General features: G+C 37.2%; 1 protein-coding gene across 6 annotated transcripts in view; it reads left to right on the forward strand.

Annotated features, from left to right (window-relative positions):
- Positions 1-23504, forward strand: part of gabrb2 (gamma-aminobutyric acid type A receptor subunit beta2) — a 167321-nt gene that overhangs the window by 55175 nt on the left and 88642 nt on the right. For all 6 annotated transcript variants that reach the window (XM_016995005.2, XM_016995003.2, XM_003215112.4 and 3 more), the window contains exon 5: positions 17957-18177. In XM_016995005.2, the coding sequence (XP_016850494.1) occupies positions 17957-18177 (221 nt within the window). The remainder of the gene's footprint in view (positions 1-17956; positions 18178-23504) is intronic.

Genomic DNA, 23504 nt, shown 5'->3' on the forward strand with positions numbered 1-23504 from the left:
GAGTGAAGCAGTTTCTGTGTGATGCCTTTTGCTTTTCTCCAATACCCTCTTTCTTTTTCCGTTTTGTTGATCTGGGCAAAGAGAAGGAGCTCAATGTGAAGGGGAAAGAAGAAAGCTAGCACCAGGCAGAAAGGGGAAAACTGAATTGTTTAGATCTGGGATTTTAAAAGGACTGTCTGAAATGTCTGGCAAAGATTCCAAGTTCTGCAGCTCAAAAAGTAATTTTTGTCCGTAGATTGCATTTCAATCCGTAAATGGTTTTCGAAACAAAGAACAAAATAGCCATGGATATGCAAGACCATATAAACCTTAGGAATGTATGAATGGGAGTAGTGCAGATGCAAGAACAAGGGCCATTCCCCCACCCCCCAAAAAACCCTCAAACCACCTCAATGAGCACAGAAGACTTGGGTAACTCCTGTAGTATTTTTCAAAGTAGAGAAGTGTGCTATCCCAGAGGCAGTTTCCTTAACAGATTTATAGACACCTTTGAGGCAGATAAAAGAGGCAACATAAAGTCACAGGAAAACTGGCCTTCATTACTCAAAATCTAGTCAACAAAGGTGCATTTTGCTTTAGCAAAGTGAGTGCCGTTTTCCAGCTTCAGAATATCTCTGGTGGATATGATCACTATATAGCCTGAGTCTCGATTCTTCAGGATCTTGGAAAGAGTTGTACTTGTTATCACTGGCTAATCTGTTTTGTTCAACACTTTGAAGACTTGGATTTAACACTACAGTATTTGGCTTTTCCTGTGCTCTGTTTCTCTCTGTGACTGATAACCTCCCCAGCTTCCCCAGCATAATAGGATGGTTCTCTACCTCAAATAGTGTGGGATATTGTAGATAATTTCATGGGTACTGTAGCCTACCAACAGTGATTAGTCTATTATTTGATACTAGCTGTGCCCGGCCACGCGTTGCTGTGGTGAAGTCTGGTGGTATGGGAAATAAAGTATTGAGGAATTGGTGGTAGTTAAGGTAAAGGGTCAAGGTTTTCCCCTGACATTAAGTCCAGTCATGTCTGATTCTGGGGGTTGGTGCTCATCTCCATTTCTAAGCCGACGAGCCGGCGTTGTCTGTAGACTCCTCCAAGGTCATGTGGGATGACTGCATGGAGCGGCGTTACCTTCCCACCGGAGCAGTGCCTATTGATGCACTCACATTTGCATGTTTTTGAACTTCTGGGTTGGCAGAAGCTGGGGCTAACAGTGGGGGCTCTCTCCGCTCCCCCAATTCAAACCTGCAGCCTTTCGGTCCAGAATTTCAGCAGCTCAGCGCTTTAACACGCTGCGCCATCAGGGGATATTATTTCCTAAAGGTTGTGAATATACAATATTTCTGATTGTTTTTTTTTTGTCTGTTGGAGGCAAGTATGAATTCTGCAATTAGGAAAAATGATTAGGATGTAATGGCCTTGCAGCTTTAAAGCCTGGCTGTTTCCTCCCTGAGTGAATTTTTTGTTGGGAGGTGTTAGCTGGCCCTGATTATTTCCTGTCTGGAATTCCCTTGTTTTCGGAGTGGTATTGTTTGCGATATTTTATGTGCTTCTACTGTCTGTGGCCCTGAGAAAACAGAGGATTTGCCAGACTTTGGTGATGGGAATACTTTGTTGGGAGGTGTTAGCTGGCCCTGATTGTTGCCTGTGTGGAATTCCCCTGTTTATTTACTGTCCTGGTTTTAGAGATTATATTGTTCTGCATTATTCTATCCCAGTAATTATTTCATATTAAAGAAGAATCTCACTTATCCAACATTCACTTATACAATGTTCTGGATTATCCAACGCAGTCTGCCTTTTCATAATCAATGTTTTTGTAGTCAGTGTTTTAAATCCATTGTGATATTTTAGTGGTAAATTTGTAACTACAGTACAGTAGAGTCTCACTTATCCAACATAAACGGGCCGGCAGAACGTTGCATAAGCGAATATGTTGAATAATGAGGAATTAAGGAAAAGCCTATTAAACATCAAATTAAGTTATGATTTTACAAATTAAGCACCAAAACATCATGTTAGACAACAAATTTGTCAGAAAAAGTAGTTCAGTACACAGTAATGCTATATAGTAATTACTGTATTTATGAATTTAGCACCAAAATATCATGATATATTGAAAGCATTGACTACAAAAATGCGTTGGATAATCCAGAACGTTGGATAAGCGAGTGTTAGATAAGTGAGACTCTACTGTAAATACTACATAGCATTACTGCGCATGGAACTACTTTTTCTGTCAAATTTGTTGTATAATATGATGTTTTGGTGCTTAATTTGTATAACGATTACCTAATTTGATGTTTAATTGGCTTTTCCTGAATCCCTTCTTATTATCCGACATATTCACTTATCCTGCCGGCCTGTTTATGTTGGATAAGTGAGACTGTACTGTATATTGATAATCTTAAATTATCTGCTTAGAACTGGATTATATGAGGCTCCTTCTTCACAGCTGTATAAAATGCACACTGAAGTGGATTATATGGTAGTGTGGAGTCAAGATAATCCAGTGCAAAGCAGATAATATAAGATTATAAATGGGTTATATAGCTGTGTGGAAGGGCCTTGAATCTACACTCCCATATAATCCAGTGCAAATTAGATAATCTCTGGAAGAAGTCTAAGTGAGGCCTAAATTTGCCTGTCCCCTAACTGAACCCTGGCCGTCCCTTGGCTGGTTGCTAGGCAACCAAATGGGCAGAGATTAGCCCTCTAAACTGGCAGCCATTGGATAAAAAAATTATTGCTCTCCCTCTAATTAGGACTTTATTTTTCTTTTCTTTTTGTTGTATCAACCTGGAGGCATGGATGATGGGTTGTGTTGTCAAATTTCTAGGTTGCAGGGCCTGTACTTTTGTTGTTTTGTGAGTCGCCGTGATGCCATCACTCTTTTATATATATAGATGTGTTTGTGTGCACATGTATAAAAACACAAGTATACCTGTTAAACTCAGATCTGGAAGGAGGTGCAGCTGCATAGCAGAAAATATAATGTCTCTTTACAAAAATAGTTGTTGATTGATGTTGATGCTTAGATTTTTGACAACACATAATGATAGAAATAAATTTGTTCATGTTACAAGATTTGACTCCGGAAGAAAAATATTGTACTCTTTACCTCTATCTGTTTTTAAGTTGCTACAATTATTCTTTTTGAAATACTGGTTTGCTATTTTTCTGATTAATTCCCTGTAGTATATTTTGGCATTAGACCAGTCCAATGTATACTTCATATTGAATTAGTGGAATGTACATAAGTGTTGGTTTACGATCATTAATTCATTCAATAGAGTTAATCTAGTGGTGATTATTAATGGGATTTAATCCATTCAGTTTCATTTTTCTTTCTTTTTTTGGATTGATGTTTTTATTAAGACAGATTAAAACAAAACCTACATACAAACATATAGAAAAATAAAAAAACAAAACATTAACAACTACAAAAGATTGAAAATGCTTTTTCTAGAATAATACTATTACATCTATAAACATAAAAAAAACAAAAAACCTACAAACTATTTCCTTTCCCCACCTAATAACACACTTTGAGTCCAAAACCCAGTGATGGAGATTTGGTCCCATCTTTGCTGAAAGAACACAGTAAATGGGCCCCTGTCTTTCTTAAAGTTAATTAGAGATTTCCCCTTAATCAACATCATGCATTTATCAATTTCCACAAGTTTGCTTCTTTTCATAAGCCAGTCATCTTGTGTTGGAATCGTTGAGTCTTTCCATCTTTTAGTGTAGGCAATTCTTGCTGCTGTTATCATGTATCACAATAACCTTCCACATTTTCAATCAAATTGTTCATCTACCATCCCAAGCTGATAGAGTTCAGGTTTCATTTCAAATTTGACTTTAACATTTTTTCTAAAACTGTATGTATTTGTGCCCAGTATTTCTGGGCCTTTTTACATGACCACCACATATGATAAAAAGTGCCCACCTTTTACCCGCATTTCCACCAATCACTAGAACTATTTTTATACATCTTAGCAATCCTTTCGAGTGTCAGGTACCAGTCAGTTTCATCTTTCTGATGGATTCTGTGGAACTACCTTATGTTTTTTTTAAATGTGGAGCATTGAGTCATGGTAGTTAAAGTGGTGCCCAACTGCATTAATTCTTCGGTGTAGATGCACATTTTTGTAGAGAATGATATTTTCTTACCAAAGGCCTTGACTAAATTCAGCCCCATTGATTTCCATGGGCTTATGTTATCTCCAATTAAGCCTGGATCAAACTCAGAATGCATCAACAGTGTTCAATTAATGCAGCTTGACACCACTTAAACTGCCATGGCTGCATGCTATAGAATCCTGGGAGGTGTAGATATCCAGCACTATTTGGTAGAGAAGGCTATAAAACTACAACAATTCTGTATTGTTGAGCCATAGCAGATTAAGTGGTATCAAACTGCATTATTTCTACAGTGTAGATACATCCTCAGTCTTCCCACTGCCAAATACAGGTATCAGTTGATGTCAAAAATAAGAGCGTGAGGCTGTGTGAAGACTGAAGCATCTTAAAAATTACAGTTCAGGGGAATGTATCCTGTGGCTTCAGCTATCTTGATACCTAGATGTTTAGAGATTATTTAAGGAGTTAATAGTTCTTATCAAGATATCTAATATGAGGCTTCTGGCAATTAACCTTTTAGAGCTGTATCATCAAGCACCTTGAAAAAGGAACAGTATATTAAATTTTGATCAGCTTTCATCATTAGGTTTTAGTTTATTAATCCTGAATTTTTGAAATGAAAAACATGGGAGCAAAACAATGTATTTAAATAAAGAGAATGAAGAACATCAGTTTCTAAGTTTGAAAATCAATGATAAACCAATCTTCTACAATGTTTTATGTATTCATGTGTGTTAGGGTTAAGAATCAAATTAACATGAAAGTTAACTTCATTTCCTTGCTGTTATTTGTTTTTAATTTTATATATGAGTCTGTGTCTGTGGAAAGATAATTGTAACTCATAGCATTTATATAATTATACAATGTCAAGTTCTATTAAATTCCTGGCCAGAACCATATTTGTCTTTTTAAAAATTATTTGCCCTGTTTAAATGCTTTTATCATGTTGATGTTGGGGTTTTTATGCTTAATGATCTGTTTCATCCTAACATTTTATGCCGGGATCAAATGTGGGATAAAAGCAAAGTCAATAAAAATAAATGTATGTATATATGAATGTATGTATGTGATGGTTATTCATTTGGTTAGACTCAGGATTTTTCTTCTTTTTTGCAAGAAGATTTTAATAGTACAAACTATGAGTACTTAATATTTATTTCCTCAATTAATTCACTCAGCCATTCATTGTGATGGTTATGAAAATAATTGCCAGGCATCTAGACATACAAATTTTACAAGAGTTGGTTCTTTATTTCTTTTAAGATGGAAATAACTAGCATGCATAGATTGGATAGTAAATGTTTTTATGAGCAAGTAACTTTTCAGTCTTTATTTGCAAGGTGGGACTCGTATAATATCACATCTTCTAAACCACTTTAGTCATGGTTAAGTGTTGTGTGTAATGTAGTTAAAGGAGTGCCATGAAAACATAGAATAATGTACGTGACAGCACTGCTGATGGGAAATACACATTTGAAACAGTATAGATCTAATGACATTTCATACAGAAGCCTTTCTTACAAACAACTCTCCTTTGTTGTTTTGGGAATTCAATCTAAAGATTTATTCCTGAGGATGAAGTACCATTCAGTCTGTGCTCTTGCTGCAGACAATCTATTACGAAGTAGGAAAGAGGAGTACCCCAAGTAATTGGTGATCTTCAGTTTTAGCTTTCTCCCATTCTAAATTATGGGGAACTATCATCAGAATGGACTATAGTGCTGCTTCTTAAACTGTGGGTCCTGACCCCTTTAGGTAAATGTTGGGGTCATGAAGAAATTGGCAACAATAAACCTACTGGCTGTTTAAGACATTTATGGGAGTCTGTTTGCAAGAATGTGCAGTGTTTACAGTGGAATCTACAGTGGATTCATGTTTACTTCATAAATAGGAAAATCAGCCTGTTTAGCAACCCTTACAAATGCTGGTGTATTATAAGTAATTGTTACATTTTTATACCTATTTTATAGCTATATATCCAGGTAGCATTTCTTGGGCAGAAAGGGGTCACAGTGGAAAAAGTTTGTGAAGCCTTGACTGTAGTTATAACAGGTCTTGTAGAGGATGAGACAACCAAGGAGGAAGGCAAATAAGAAGAGTAGGAAGAAAGCCAACAGAGACAAAAAGCCCTCTCCATTAGCATCTCCTTCCCCACATCTCACCTATAGGAAATGGCTTTCAAGAACAATATTGAATTTATTAAAATATTAAAATTAATAAATCAAGCAAAACATAGAATATAGTAAAGACCATCTCAGGTTCACGCAAAGGTGTCTTTCAGATATTAAGGTTTTGCTTGTTTTTATTTTTAAAAAACTTGTTTTATCCTTGTTTCAAGCTGTCTTGGTCCCATGTCTAGAGAAAGGTGGGAAATAAAGTAAAAAAATTTTTAAAAGGTGTCCTCACACAGTTGTCCCTCTAGGACATTACTTTAAGAGAGGAAGCTTTCGTGGTATATTAAAAGATACAGGATTGTGGACATTCTCAAAAGAAAATGTAAAACATGTTTATCTACTTAGCTTGAGGTGTAGAGAAGTTCCTGATGCAAGACCCAAGTGTTTGGTGTGCGCAGTGAATGGGATCATATTTGCTGATGACAATAAATTATTTAGAATGGTGAGAAAAAAACAGATTGTGAAGAGTTGCAAAAGGATCTTTCAAAAGTAGGAATATGGGCATAAAATGGTAAATGAAAATTTAATGAAAACAAACATTAAATGGTCCATATTGGGAGCAGGGAACCTTACTTCACATATATATTGATGGGATGCAATCTGGCAGCAATTGACCAAGGGATCTAGGAGTAGTGGCTTATATCTTTATGAACATGTCTAGTCATTGTGTGGCTGCTGTAAAAATAAAAGATGAATTTTAAGTTGGGAATAATTAGAAAACAAACAGCCACCATCACACTGGCATGAGACAAAACCATAGTGTGTGTACTAATTAGGTCATAGCACTTACCTCACTACCTCTGAGGATGCCTGCCATAGATGTGGGCGAAACATCAGGAGAGAATACTTTTGGAACATGGCCATACAGCCCGGAAAACATACAACCACCCTGTGATTCCATCCATGAAAGCCTTCGACAACACTTACAGAGGATGTTTGTATATTTTATAGAAAGTTGTATGAGAAAATGTGTAGGAAAAGTCACCAGAAAAACCAAAGGAATGAAGGAACTCAGCAATGAGCACAGAGTACTAATGCTTGGAGATATTTTGTTTAGGGAAAAAAAAAAAACAAGGTAAGAGTAGACATGATAAGTGTATGCAGTTATGCATCCCTTATAATCCTAGAACTGATGGCTTTCCACTTAAATGAAATGGTGAGAGATTCAGGGTATATAAAATTAAGTACACAGACCATAGTTAAAAATGTGGAATCCATTGTCACAAGATTAATGATGGTTACTAGTTTGGGTGACTTTAAAGGGACACTGGATCAATTCATGGAGAATAGGCCCTTCAGTGGCACCTTGTCAAGATGGATCTACTACTGCTCCAATATCAGAGGTAGAGCGCCTCTGTTTATCAATTGTTGGAGAGTACGAGATAGAAGGTGTTCTTGGACTCCAGTTTTTCTGTTGGGCTTCCCACAGGCAATTGATAAGCCCTTGACGGTTGGACTGGTTCCTCATTTTAATCCACTATGGTTGTTCCTTTGCTCTTAACTGTTGAGGAGCCAAGAACATTTCTAAGATATTCTGAAAAAACTCTTATAACTAAATAGGACAATCAAGTGTATTGGAAAAATTGTGCTTATTCATCATCAAGTTTGCAGATGACACCAAACTGGGAGGGATAGCTAACACTCCAGAAGACAGGAACAGAATTCAAAACGATCTTAACAGACTAGAGAGATGGGCTAAAACTAACAAAATTAAGTTCAACAGGGACAAATGCAAGATACTCCACTTGGGCAGAAAAAATGGAAGGCAAAGATACAGAATGGGGGACGCCTGGCTCAACAGCAGTACGTGTGAAAAAGATCTTGGAGTCCTCGTGGACAATAAGTTAAACATGAGCCAACAATGTGATGTGGCTGCTAAAAAAGCCAACGGGATTCTAGCCTGCATAAATAGGGGTATAGCATCTAGATCCAGGGAAGTCATGCTTCCCCTCTATTCTGCCTTGGTCAGGCCACACCTGGAATACTGTGTCCAATTCTGGACTTCGCAACTGAAGGGAGATGTTGACAAGCTGGAAAGCGTCCAGAGGAGGGCAACTGAAATGATCAAGGGTCTGGAGAACAAGCCCTATGAGGAGCGGCTTAAAGAGCTGGGCATGTTTAGCCTGCAGAAGAGAAGGCTGAGGGGAAACATGATAGCCATGTATAAATATGTGAGGGGAAGTCATAGGGAGGAGGGAGCAAGCTTGTTTTCTGCTGCCCTGCAGACTAGGACACGGAACAATGGCTTCAAACTACAGGAAAGGAGATTCCACCTGAACATCAGGAAGAATTTCCTCACTGTGAGAGCTGTTCGACAGTGGAACTCTCTTTCCCGGACTGTGGTGGAGGCTCCTTCTTTGGAAGCTTTTAAGCAGAGGCTGGATGGCCATCTGTTGGGGGTGCTTTGAATGCAATTTCCTTCTTCTTGGCAGGGGGTTGGACTGGATGGCCCATGAGGTCTCTTCCAACTCTACTATTCTATGATTCCTTTATGTGGATCCTTTATATAGGTCCTCTTGATTTATTATATTTCCTTATTTATTTTGTGGAGGATATTTACTCACTTCATGGAAAGGACTGGGCATCTGTACACTGCATCTATTGAAATATAACCTGAATACAATCTTTCACAAGTCTATAACTGCTATATAATAATTAGGTCAGCTTTCCTACCTTGCTTGGCAAAAACACATCTGAGAGTATCTTAGCAATGTATCATTCTCTTTAAACATTGGCCTTAGCCAGATTTTGTTAGGAGTCTGCAAAGTCAGTTATGCAATTCTCTTACATGCAGAGCATACTTTCACTGGTGCACAGGTTCATTTATCTGTGTTAAGTACACTTGTGGCTTGTTACTGCCAAATTGGTTTTATGCACTGTTGGACCACGACTTTAGCGCAAAGCCATGGTTAGAACTGCTATTCTGTTCTCCACCTGGAGCCTAATTTGTCTTCAAGCTTGCAAACGTTAAGATGTAAAGAGTGCTTCTGTGCTTGTTCAGAGTACTTTATCTCACCAATGAACAAGAAATCCATCAGATGATAGCTGCTATAATAATGCATAACATATTATTTATTATTTCATTCTGCTTTTTTTCCATTCGAATGCAAGGTGACTCACAATAGAGATTAAAATATACACTAAATGAAATACTCTTATCTTTGAAAAGCAGTTTAAAATTATTAGTCATTATTTGGATTTAATTTTCCTTTTTTGTTTTTAATTTTTAAAAACATTATTTTATTTGTTTTTAAAAAAAGGAAAAAACAGTGATATACATTTACAAACACAGTACACAACATACAGAGGCAGTAACAAACACAGCACTTGAGCATCGTTTTTGAATCAATTAATGAATAATAGATGAAACCAAAACCAATTGTTCTCTTCTCTTCCAATTATCTTTTTCTTTGAATACATATTCCCTATAGGATCTTATTTTATCTTTGGATATTGGCCTTAGGACCACTTCTAATGGATGTAACATAAAGGAGTTTCCATCCCTCCTTTGTATCTCTTCCAGACTACAAGCAAATTATTATCAAGCAACAGGCTTTAGCTGGTTAAAAAATGGATAAAAATGAAATAATCATCTTCTTCTCAATTTAGCGGGGCCATGATCTAGGATTAGGATAGCACACCTATCTCTGGTACAAAAAGGATAAGCTAAACAAAGATTTCAATAATCATATATTAATACCAAATCTGCTTGGATTTAATTTTCTGAGCCATTATCCATGTTTTCTTAGTAGATCATGCAATTATAATGTGTCAGTGCAAGGGAAAATATGTTTTCATTCACTAAATGAATTAAAAAATAAGCATTTCTCCAAGACAAAATATATTGTCCTGAGAAGACACAATATTGTTCATGAGGGCTAACTTTTTTTAAAAATAGCATGTGTCCTGCAAAAAAAAAAAAAAGGTGGGGTATGCAGACCATTACAATTAGGATTGTTGTGATCATGAAACATTTACTTCACAATATATGAATTGCTTTTTTGTTTGTTTTTTAAATGCCACTTCTAGCTATGTCACATTGCAACATTATCATGTTCATTTATAATGATTGATCACATTTTCAGAAACACTAACACAGATTAGATAGTAAACAAATGGTGAATAAGGTATTTTGGGAAATATTCTTCTCTTGAAAGCCCTGAACAACCTGTGGTAGAAAAAAGAGGCACACAGTCCTTATATTTATCATTTATAATTGTTCAGGGTTTAATACAAACTACATGCAGTGAAAGCAGTAACATGTTATAATGCTAAGTCTGATAGTATAATATTAATAAAACTTCAGAGAAAAGCCATCAATATAACCATAAGCCAAGTTTATGCTCCAACTACAAAGGCAGAAGAAGAAAAAATGGAAGTTTATCTGTTGGAGTCAATGTTGGAGTCCAGGAGGAAATTGATCATATACCAAAATAGGACATATTGATATTCATAAGCAATAAAAAGATAAGAAACATAGGAAAAACAAAGATATATGAAAATTTGCCCTGGGAACAAGAAATGAAACAGGAGAGTAATTGAATTTTGCCATGTCAACAGCTTGTTTGTTGGAAACATATTCTTCAAGCAATCAAAGAGTTTATAAATGGACATCATCTGATGGCCAATATATAAATCAAATAGACTACATAAATGGAAGCAGAAGGTGGAGTACCAGGAGCTGATTGTGGCACAGACCATGAATTGCTAATATTAAAGTTTAGAGTAAAGCTAAAGATGGCAAAATACTGTCTGAGAAACATCCCAGCAGAATTTTAAAATAATGTAAACAAAATGTACATTAGTAAACCTAATTGGCCTTAAGCCAGAAATACTCTGGATTGAAGCCAGTGGTATTATCAGGGTGGGATGCAAAAGACAACCAAAAAGGAAGGAGAAACTTCAATGGATGACAGATGAAAGTCTTCAAGTAGTTAAGAAGCAAAAATAAAAGATGACAGAAACAGGGTCAGAACTCTGAATGCAAATGCAACTTGTGCACAGGAATAAAGAGAAGTACTATAATAATGCAGAGAAATAGAAAATGACATTAAGAAAGGAAGAACAAGAGATCTCTTCCACAAGATCCCAAATAAAGGGAAATTTAAACTAAGAGTCCGGATGCTTTATGATCAGCAAGAAATCATATTACAAATAGAAGTAAAAGCCCAGTGGAAACAATATATGGAAGAACTATTTACAAGAGATGAAAGGATGACAGATTCATTTGAGTAGGAACTGTTTGAAGATGATTGCCCAGTTTTAGAAAGTGAAATGGAAGCTGCACATAGGACAAAGAAACCATCAGAAACAGATGGTATGTCAATAAAGCTGCTTCACGCTACAGAGACAGAATTTTCTCTAGTTTTAACTATGCGTAGAAGCTATCAACAAATATGGAACACAATGGCTCAATGGAAAGAGTCAATATACATTCCAGTCACAAGAAAGGATTAAGGTAATCACAAAAACATGGCATTAATCCCTCATGCAAGCAGAGTGATGCTCAAAATTCCACAACCAAAACTTTTACAGGACAGAATATGGAGAAATTGAATGATCAGGCAAGGCTGTAATTCATCACCTGATCAATTGATCTTGTGTGATGAATGTATCATATGTAGAGTCTCACTTATCCAACAGAAACGGGCTGGCAGAACGTTGGATAAGCGAATATGTTGAATAATAAGGAGGGATTAAGGAAAAGCCTATTAAACATCAAATTAGGTTATGAGTTTACAAATTAAGCACCAAAACACCATGTTTAACAACAAATTTGACAGAAAAAGTAGTTCAATACACAGTAATACTACTTAGTAATTACTGTATTTACTAATTTAGTACCAAAACATCACAATGTTTTGAAAACATTGACTACAAAAACATTTACTAAAAGGCAGACTACGTTGGATAATCCAGAATGTTGGATAAGTGAATGTTGGATAAGTGAGACTCTACTGTACTTTGAAGAGCAGCTATGAAGGAACTAGACAAGATCTTGAAGTGTCAAGATATAGCATAGGAGTGTATGCCATCGTGTGTCCCATTTCGGTGTATGGTTGTGAAAGTTGGACAGTGATGAAAGCTGATAGGAAGAAAATCATGACTGATGATGATAGACTGACTTGGAGACCTCTCATTCAAAGTTGATTTGACAGCAGTTACCCAGAAGTGGGGACTGCATGGCTCTCTGATTGAGAATCACTGATTTAGTGCCAGTACAGCTAAGTTTATTTAGATTTTAGGGAAACTGCATGCAGTTGCAGAACAACAGAATTGTATATATAAGTATTTCTTTTCTGGAGTAGTACCTGTGCAGGAAGTCAACAGCTGTAGAGCAGCACTAAGATGAAATGCTTAGAGGCTGAACTCTCAAAGGATTGTGCATCTAGCAAGTCAAGCATCTTTGGCAGGAACACAGGAGAGGACATTTTGGTGGCTGCTCCCAGACTGTGGAATTCCCTCCCAATAAAGACCAGAAGGGTCCCATCCTTGCTACCCTTCTGCAAACAGGTTATTTATTTATTTTGTGTCAAAAGCATTGCATAATAAATAAGTGCTGAAATAAAGGAATCACAAGCAGGTAAATAGTTTTAGATCAAAAGCTGGCAACAGCGATCACAGGTGAAGACCTTCCTTGGCCAGCAGGCATTTGGGAAAGAATAAGGGCAATGTTGCTGGGAAATCGTGGCTGGGATTCCAGTGGGGAGGGATTGTGAGCTTTAAAAGGCTATTTTAAGTATATTTATTACATTATAATCTGTTTTTTAAAATCTTAACCCACACTATATTATTTGTTTTTAATTTTTTGTTTTGCACTTTTTAAAACTATGACCATAGTGTGAGATTGTTAGCCGCCTAGAGTCCCCACAGGGAAAAATTTGGGCTATAAATCAATAATAATAATAATAATAATAATAATAATAATAATAATAATAATAATAATAGAAACAGAAATAGATCTTCCAATTTATTAGTCCTCTTTGTCAAAACTATTCCAGGTTTTCCCATAAAATTAAATTCAAGTTTAATTTAATGGGAAAATATGTGAAACTGATAATCACAATTGCTGGAAAGTGGAATGCTCAGTTTAGCATAACAAATGTTGTATGTTGTGTCATATGTTGTGTGTTGCATAACGTATGTTGTGAATTTTTTGAAAATGTGTCATCTAGCAAATGGAATACTGTGATGATATATGAAATGTTAATTTTTTCCAGCACAACAATAACCCCACGGGCTCTCAGCAGCTTATACAAATGAAAGTTTGTTTGCTTTAAAATAAAAGAAGTCTGTGAAATGTCAAGGAAACCAATTCAAAACTACTTATTTATGAAAACAAGGTTTTCCTATTGTCAAGCTAAAGGAAAACAAAACAATAAAACAATAGAATATCTATCTTTGCAAAATGTGGGCGTTGATTTGTCCTTTGCCTCGAAGAAAAGAGGAGCGGAAGGTGGCTTCAGTATACTGTGGACTGCAACGCTTCATATTCAGCCCTTACCACCAGATCCTTTCCCCCCGTAAGGATTACTTGGTTATTTTTAAACTAAGAAAACTGTCCAAAATCTACTACAGAGTACAATATTTGTATTTTATGTTTTCATTTTTATGTCTTTTACATTAACCTTCAACTATGTGTAGCATTTATAGTGTTTTGAAAAAGCTAATTTAGTTCTGGAAAACAAGTCCAATTTTTTAAAAATGGGCTATTCTTATAATTTCCTCTCTGCCATGAAGCTGCTTTCACCTTACAGAACCATTTGCTGCTGTTGTCACCCTAATGAGTTTTTGCACCATTTTGGATTGAAAACTATTAAGTTGTGAATAAAGCAGAAAGGGCAGGCTAAAATTTGTGACATGCAAGGTAGACAAACAGGAAGCAGCTATTAACAAGTTTATGTTCTATCTAAAATATAAAAGGCATGTATTGATTTCAGTTATCCTAACCATGTGTTTCTCTATAAAGTTAATATATAGTCCTGTTGCACTCCAAGGCAGCATGAGCACTGGAAACTAAACAGAGACCAATAATCATATAATATCTTTATTAAAACAATTATAAATTCAAGAAAGAATAAGTGGAAAGTGTAAGTGAGCAATAGTCCTTTGTGATATGGTATGAATTAGTCCAAAGAGTTGAAGAGAAATGTCCAGTATTATTGTCCAAAGTCCAGAAACCGAAACATGCTCAAAACTGTTGAAAGTTCTTGAGCGGGGAAAAACAACAAGGAAGCAAGAAGTCCAAAGAGCAAGGTCCAAATAACAAGGTCCAAAGTCACTAGATAGTCTTTGTCATCAAGGCAGGAACGAGACGGAGTTAAAACCAATCTGGATTCAGGAACAAGGCAAAGAAGTGAATTTACTCCGGATTCAATCGGGAGACGCGGCTCGGCTTGGCCGCCAGGAACAAGAGGCTCGGCTTGGTGAAATCAGGGAACTGGAGTCGGTGAAGTGTTCTCAAGGGAGATGCTACGTTGACACCGCGAATTGTTCACAGTGTAAGACACTTTTATGGCTCTAATCACAGCGAAGGGAAACCAACTCCCCAAAGGTTCCCAAGGGAATCTCCTATCCAGTATCCCCTCTAGATGCCAATCATTTACTCCTTCGAAGTTCCTATTTCTGTGATCTCTGGCGATGCAAAAACTCCCTTCTATTAAAGGATTCATTCCCTGGGGAACTCGGGACATCTGGTTCTACCACGGGAGTAATGTTTTCAGTATCTCTCCCAATTAAGGAAGCATCGGAGCTATCCACAGCTGGGGTCTGTAATTGGAAGGAGCTCATAGAAGAACTGGGTAAAAGGTCAGAATAAGCTTCCTCCTGGTCGAAGTTCATTTCTAAATCAGGTTCAGAACCCAAAGGCGGCTGGGGTATAACAAGTCCAAATTCATACATTACCCTATGCACTCATGTCTGTCTTTATGAAATGACTACAATCCAAAATACACTGTGTTTTTGGCATCTTGTTCAGTATACATATAAGAAAAAGTCTTCCAGGCTTCAAATATTTGCTATCCCTTATAATCAGGGACACCTACCTATAAGATATAAGTTTTCTAACCTTCAAATAATGGGCATTCCTTGTAATAAGTTTCACTGTGCAACCCTGTATATCATGCAAGAAGAGAATGCAGGCAATTATAGGCGCTGTCTGCAAACCGGAGGAGATTTCTATATTTCCATGTTTCTGTAGATTATTCCATACCACTTGTCTACCTAATGAATACATGTAAATGTTCTCTCTTAAATAAAGAGTCAGTGTAATAACACATTAATTATTTCTTTACGACTGTAATCAATACCATTTATGCAAAATAGCAATGCAACAGACAAAATTACAGGGTGTCAGAGTGATTTCTTAGTGGAATCATGTGTGTAGCATTCTCCTGGAAGTCTTGCTGACAAAACAAACACCAACCACAGGCTAGGTTTTGTGCATTGCTGAAAACATTTACGTCTTCTCAGGAGTGAGCCTTATTACATTCAGTGGGGCCTACTCTCAGGAAAGCTTAATAGACTTATTCTACACTTGTAACAATACATTTTACAAGCTTTTATAGGAAACACCCTTGATAGTTAACCTAGATAAACTGTGATTGGGGTTAATCTTGAGTCGGATGCATTAATAGATTAAGACGTTGGCTGTCTACCTTTTGGACCGAATGCTTAATCTTGCATGCAAGAATGAAGAATTGCAGAAGTCTTCTTTGTATTGGGTGATGTTATAAGAATTTCTGTACATCTTTCAATTCTATGAATGTTGGATGGAGCTTCCAGTGGCACAGTGGCACAGTTAAACCGCTGAATTGCTGAACTTGCTGACTAAAAGGTCAGGGGTTCAATTCTGAGGAACGGGGTGAGCTCATGCTGTTAGCTCCAGCTTCTGCCAACCTAGCAGTTCGGAAACATGCAAATGTGAGTAGATCACTAGGTACCACTCCTGCTGGAAGGTAACAGCACTCCATGCAGTCATGCCAGCCACATGACATTGGAGACATGATCTATGGACAAAGCTGGCTCCTTGGCTTAGAAATGGAGATGAGCACCAACCCCCAGAGTCTGACACAACTAGACTTAATGTCAGGGGAAAACCTTTACCTTTATAGATATAGATATATAGATATTGCCAATACTGACAGGTTTTTGCAGAAACAATTTTTTTACAAAGAGCTCTTAAAATCTCACCATGGTTTATTGCATTTTCTGGCAGGGTATCTAAATGTTTAAGCACTCCTTTTCTCAATGAGGACAAGAACTATGAGTATTCTTTACATCACTGCTGGAGATAGCAGTTGGATGTTTCTTCAGTTGTGCATTTAACAGAAAAAGATTTAGTATGTACCTTTTCTGCTACAGAGGCTGGGCTTTTAAGCAGTTGACAGCATGCATTTTGTCTATGATTGTACCTATGATGTTTCAAGACTTGACACCAGAGTTCTTTGGTGTATTGCCCCCTATAGACCTCATCAGTTGAGAGTTAATCATAATTCTTAATAGCTGATGATCTTTGGATAACACATGATGCCTTTTGACAAATGACAAATGCCTTTTCAGAAAAATAACACTTAGGTTGTTTTACTGGATTTTCAATGGACCAAGAAAACCTTTATAGATACCTCATTTGAGCAAGAAGACTTTCTATCCTGTTTTCTGTTAGTAACAATCTGTATTCTTGTTAATAGGCTGTTTCCTTGATAGTGCAAAGTATATTTTATATTCAGTCTGAATTCATTCTGTAGTGCTATGATTCTAGGAATGTGACAATTTTCTAAATAAATTATGTCTGACCAAGAAAGTCTTCAGTTCTCTTCAAACACACGGTGAGTCACAAACAGTATAATTTATTCAAAATCAGATAGTATTTTTGAGATACAAACAATTAGAGCAATAAGTTTGAATAAATAATTTTATTCTGAATATTTTTTATTATTGACAAAAATAAAGGATTGCCTTTATCTGTGAAAGGGAAGGTGCAATTACATCTCCAAGATTTTCTTTTTTTAAAAAAAAAAAAATAATGCAGGTCATACCAAATATGACATTATTAAAGACCAAGAAATACATATTGCATTTTTATTCAATCTTAGGTTATGTACAATATTTCCCTCTGTTTTAGGGAGGAGTACAAATTTTTAGAGATTGTTATCCTGTTGCTCAGAACTCAACTCAAATATTTAAAAAAGAGTGCTCCTTTAAAAAAAATGCTTGGGACCACAAGTATTTTGGATTCCACCCCCACCCCCCGATTGTACTAGCATGCACATAAATAATGAGATACCTTGGAGATGGCACCCAAGTCTAAACATTACATTCATGTATGTTTCATACACACCCTATACACATAACCCGAAGGTAATTTTATACAATGTTTTAACACATAAAACAAAGTTTGTGTATAATGAACTATCAGAAAACAAAGGGGTCACTATATCAGCCATGAACAATGTCAGATTTCAGAGTATTTTAGATTTTGGAATTCTAGATAATGAATGCTCAACCCGTATGTTTAAACTGGACTGCAATAAGTATTAGACAGATATAAATAGTATCTGATTTGCTTTGCATATCACAAGTAACACAAGGAATGGTAAAACTGATTTCACCCTATTTTTCCTCTCTCTTTTCTATCATTTCAGGACTATACCTTGACAATGTACTTTCAGCAAGCATGGAGGGATAAGAGGCTTTCGTATAACGTAATACCTTTAAATCTTACACTGGACAATAGAGTAGCAGATCAGCTTTGGGTGCCTGATACCTACTTCCTGAATGATAAGAAGTCATTTGTACATGGTGTCACTGTGAAGAACAGGATGATTCGTTTACATCCAGATGGGACAGTTCTCTATGGCCTCAGGTCAGCACCAAGCATTTCAAGTAACCTATCTATAAACATAAGATATATTTTCCCCTTCCTTTTCATAGCATCAACTGCTTCTTTTCCGTGTGATACGGATTCATTTATCTGTTGTATAGCTTAAAAATGATAAGCTTTTTATAGATAAAAAATCATAGGAAGAAAAGAATAGCTTCAGGGATGTATCTTAGCTGGGGTTGTATGTAATAGACTTCAGTGTTGTTTATGTTTGTTAATATGGTGTGGCTTCAAGTTCTTTCCAATTAAGGCCCCTTCTACACTGCCATATAATCCAGTTCAAAGAATATAATCTGGATTTTATATGGCAGTGTTGAAGGGGCCTAAGGTATACCTATCTAAGTTTATCATGGCAATATTTGTTCAGAGGGGATTTGCCTTTGCCTTCCTCTGAGGCTGAGAATGCATCACTCACCATAGGTAGCCAGTGGGATTCAAATCCTGGTCCAACATTCAAACCGCTACAGCAAAGTGGCTCTCTGTTAAGGTTTACTTAGAAGTAAATCTCACTGAGTTCAATCAGACGTATTCCTTCGTAAATGGGCAATAAATTGTAGCATTTGCTAAGGAAACCATAAATCGTAAAAAGTGAAAGTTCTATCAATGATGTTTTTCTTTTTGCAAAATTAGATGTTTTAACTCATTGGTTCCCAAACTGGAGTCCCCAGATGTTTTTCGTCTAAAACTCCCAGAAATCCCAGCCAATTTACCAGCTGTTAGGATTTCTGGGAATTGAAGGCCAAAAACATCTGGGGACCCCAAGATGAGAACACAGCTTAACTGTAAGCAAGTTGGTAGATTTTATTCTGAAAATATCCTTAGAAACATAATGTGATTACTCATAATATGTTTATCTATAGTGTCATTCTGCCTTACTTGACTGTTTAACTACACTGCATCATTCATCTCCCATTGTCCTTAAAATGTTTAAGACCCAGGTAGTACATGAGATGCGAAGAGGGTAGAGATGGGAAAGGAGATGCCAAATGTTGGTTTTTCTTAATTTTGTCCTCGTGTAATGCCAGTGAGGCTGGATCTACACTGCCATATGATCCAGATTATGAAATGAGATAATCCAGATAATCTGATTTAAACTGGATTATATGAGTCTAGGAGCCCCTGATGGCATTGCAGGTTAAACCGCTGAGCTGCTGAACTTGCTGACCGAAAAGTTGGCAGTTCGAATCCAGGGAGTGGGGTCAGCTCCCGCTGTTAACCCCAGCTTCTGCCAACCTAGCAGTTTGAAAACATGCAAATGTGAGTAGATCAATAGGTACCGCTCCGGCAGGAAGGTAACGGCACTCCATGTAGTCATGCCAGACTTTGGAGACATCTACGGACAATGCCGACTCTTTGGCTTAGAAATGGAGATGAGCACCAGCCCCCAGAGTTGGATACGACTAGACTTGATGTCAGGGGGAAACCTTTACCTTTACCTTATATGAGTCTACACTGCCAGATAATCTGGGATCAGATTCTGGGATATAGGACAATGTAGATCTGGCCATAAAAAGGGTAGAGATAGGAATGGCAATGCTTCACCTTTACCAGCCTCCTTGCAACTTGTCCTTTGCTTTTTCCTGTTAGCAACATCTCTGGAACAACAAAGAATTTAAGTGAAACATTTAGGGAAGAGTTTGGTCCCTACCACTCATAGACTGTTTATCTCCTAAGAATCTTTCATACCGCTTTAGATTGGAGAGTCTGGATTGCTAGAGATGTTTTTGCAGTAAAATCCCTAGTTCAGTCAAGAAATAACTTCATGTTAAATTCTGAAGTTCAGCTCCCTAGCTATAGAAACTTCTCCCCTCGTGGAACGAGAAAGATGCACGTTTTTGGGCGATATTAATAATTCCAAAAAAAAAAACCAGGCTGAATCTGGTTTCCATGGAGTTGTGACATGTTCTAAATGATGATTCATTTAGATCATTCATTTGGCCCCCATGAACTTTAGCGCATTTTGTGGAAGCTGAATTTGTGTAGGCAGCAACCTGTTCTTTGTCTTAGAAGAAGAAGGAAAGTAGGCATTTTTTTCTAACCCATCATTTTTAAGGCAGCAGGAGACAAAGCATGGAGACGCCTAATATGAAAGAACAGAGAAATCAGATAATTGATTGCTGCTCTCCATTGTCATTATTGATGCAGTATCCAAAAGAAAATAATACAGCATAGCTTCTAAGTATACACACAGTTGCCCTCCAGTACCATTGAAAGAACCATAGAAATTCAGCTCAGAATCCTTCTATGGTGTAAGTAAGCATTATATTTCCTTAACATTATAAAAAGCCTAGTCTTTAAATTAACAAAGCTGCAGTGGATCCAGGCCTGAGTTTGGAAGTGATTTCTTACATCAAGATTGTTTCTTTGTGGGATACAGTTACATATGTAACATATGTAACTGTATTACCACCAATGAAGGACTGGATTTCCTAAACTGAGAATAGACTGAGGGTCTTCCACACAGCCATATAACCCAAAATATCAAAGCAGATAATCCACAATATCTACAGTACTTTGAATTGGGTTATCTGAGTCCACACTGCCATATAATCCAGTTCAACGTTGATTTTATACAGCTATGTGGAAGGGGCCTGAGGCTGTTGATTCCATTGCTTCATTCTTTCCAGTTCACCCAGAGACATGTTACGTGTTGTCTTACTTATCAGCTAAATCAATTGCAGAAGCAGGGATAAGAGATTTTCAAATGTTTCTCTGTAGCTGCTTCAGAGGCTCCTGAAAAGAGGCAGAAAAGGAGGAGGCAGAAAAGAGATGGATTGTGGATAGAACTGAGACTAGATCTACACTGCTATATAACGCAGTTTCGGAATGTAGTTTAACTGCATTGACCTGGATTATATGGGTCTACACCACCATATAATCCAGTTAAATGAAGTTAAACTGCATTCTGAAACTGCATTATATGGCAGTGTAGATCTAGCCTGAGTAAGAAGAGAAGGCTTAGGATCCTCCCCTAACTCTGTAACCTTTATTTTCATTCTCTCAGTCTCTTTGTTTTAACATAGTAGCCATCACCATGAAGCGATTGGGTTTAACATATTTCCTGTGAATTTTAATGGAATTTTCTTAGGCAAGGATTTTGCCAGTTTCTTCCTCTGAAATATAGCCTATAACACCTGGTATTTGTTGATGGCCTCCCATCCAAGTACTAAACAAGAATAGACAGGATCTGATGGCTTTAGGCTTATCAGATTTTAAAACTACAGTACTTGTATGCGCTGAGCAATATAAAAGGGCGATCTGAGCCTGATCTGCTGTTCCTTGCACTTACCCCTTGCAAACATGGTTTCTCTATAAATAGTGCAGACAGCCATAATGTTTCCATTTTGCCAAACATTAAGTTTGCCTAGATAATATAGTCATGATTTGCTGCTGAATGCTCATGATAGGTCACATTATCCATTTTTCATGCTACTGAATTGGCCAATGTCTTTCTTTCACCTGGCTTTTTATTGGGAACTTATGAAAGGGGTTTTCAAGGTCTGTAAAATGCAACTTGGGAGCCATTTGGAGTTCACAGGTCATGGTTCAAAGCTATGGCTTTGCTAAGATTTGAATTACACAATTGGATTGCATTTCTAATCACCCAAATAAAGACAGAAAACCTAGAGGAGTCCCTTAAGAGAATTCTCTTTAGCAGTGAGTCCAGCTAAAGCTCTGACACAAAGTCTGGAATCCTGCTAAATGGATAAAGTTAGGAAAGGTCTCCTCCATACAATCCTGTCTGCAACACAATGTCTATGCTAACAGTCCTTTGGTGTTAATAATGGTGTGTCCTGGGAGGAAGTAGAGTGGGCAGAGATGGACTAGCCGTATAGCAACATCATCACAATTCTGTTCATTTGTTTCCTCTTTGATTTATGTCCACAAATTCAAATGACTTTTTCCTAGAATTCTGCGGCATTTCCATTCAAATGGAGAACAATACATGGGAGTGTTGGGACACCAGCTCCTTGGACATTGCTGGAATGTGCCATCTGTATGAACAGATGGGAAATATATTACAGGGCCACAGGGAGATGTCAAAAGCAGATCAAGAGGGGGAAAAGACTACATTCAAATGAAAAAGAACCCATCAGGGCAGAATAGATTCTAGATGCTGGAATGACCTGATTCAGGAGGTAACTATCTGAAAGCTGCCATCTCTTTAGCAAAAATGTGCTCATCTGTATTGTAACAGACACAGCATCATGGTCCTCTGGCTTTCAGGTTGTGACCTTTTTTTTGGTTGGAGAGATGAAAATGTTTGCATGCCACTCTTTTTTCTAGATGAAATCTGTTTTTTGCTTTGAAAAGTGAAGTAATAATATATAACATTTATATAGACTATCTGCCCAAAGCTTTTGATGCATTAATTTAGTGATTATTTTACCACCAAGCATCCAAGCATAATTGTTTTTCCTTAAAATTTTAAAATAGTGTCAATTTATCAGTGCTAGTGTCACCACATTTTAGGAAGGCGTTTAGAAATTACACTAGATATGCTCTTGTTAAACATATATTCTCTTGTTTCATTGGTAAATAATAAAATATATTTTGATTGAAGTCTACCTTTATGGGCCCCTGGTGGTGGCGCAGTGTGTTAAAGCGCTGACCTGCTGAACCTACAGACCAAAAGGTCCCAGGTTCAAATCCCAGGAGCGGAATGAGCGCCCCGCTGTTAGCCCCAGCTCCTGCCAGCCTAGCAGTTCGAAAACATGCAAATGTGAGTAGATAAATAGGTACCGCTCTGGCGGGAAGGTAACAGTGCTCCATGCAGTCATGCTGGCCACATGACCTTGGAAGTGTCTACGGACATTGCTGGCTCTTTGGCTTAGAAATGGAGATGAGCACCAACCCCCAGAATCGGTCATGACTGGACTTAACATCAGGGGAAAACCTGTACTTTTACCTACTACCTTTATAGTTTTTAAAATTCCGCATTGACCAATAAACTGCTGATTAGCTTTCCAAAAAACTTTGCTCTCATTTATGCTCTCTCCTTTCTGGTTTCTTTTTTCCAAAGTATGTTCATGACAAGAGAGCAAATGGGAATTGTGGGCAAGCAGTCGATATGATTTGGGACTTTTAAGGAAAGAAAATATTTCCTTTGGGAACCAGTGCTTTGGGAGTCCATATGGCATCAACTGTTAGCTTGTTTGCTCGCATACAAACATTTCCCATCTTGGCAATAAATGACAGTCAATTTTCTTCAGTAACATTTGCTGGAAGACACATAAATATGAAACATCTTTGTATGACCCTTTTTATTGGTCTACAAAGTTGATGTCTTCTGGCCACTGTAAAATTTG

Source organism: Anolis carolinensis, chromosome 2 (assembly GCF_035594765.1).
Source record: "Anolis carolinensis isolate JA03-04 chromosome 2, rAnoCar3.1.pri, whole genome shotgun sequence".
Taxonomy (NCBI): Eukaryota; Metazoa; Chordata; class Lepidosauria; order Squamata; family Dactyloidae; genus Anolis; species Anolis carolinensis.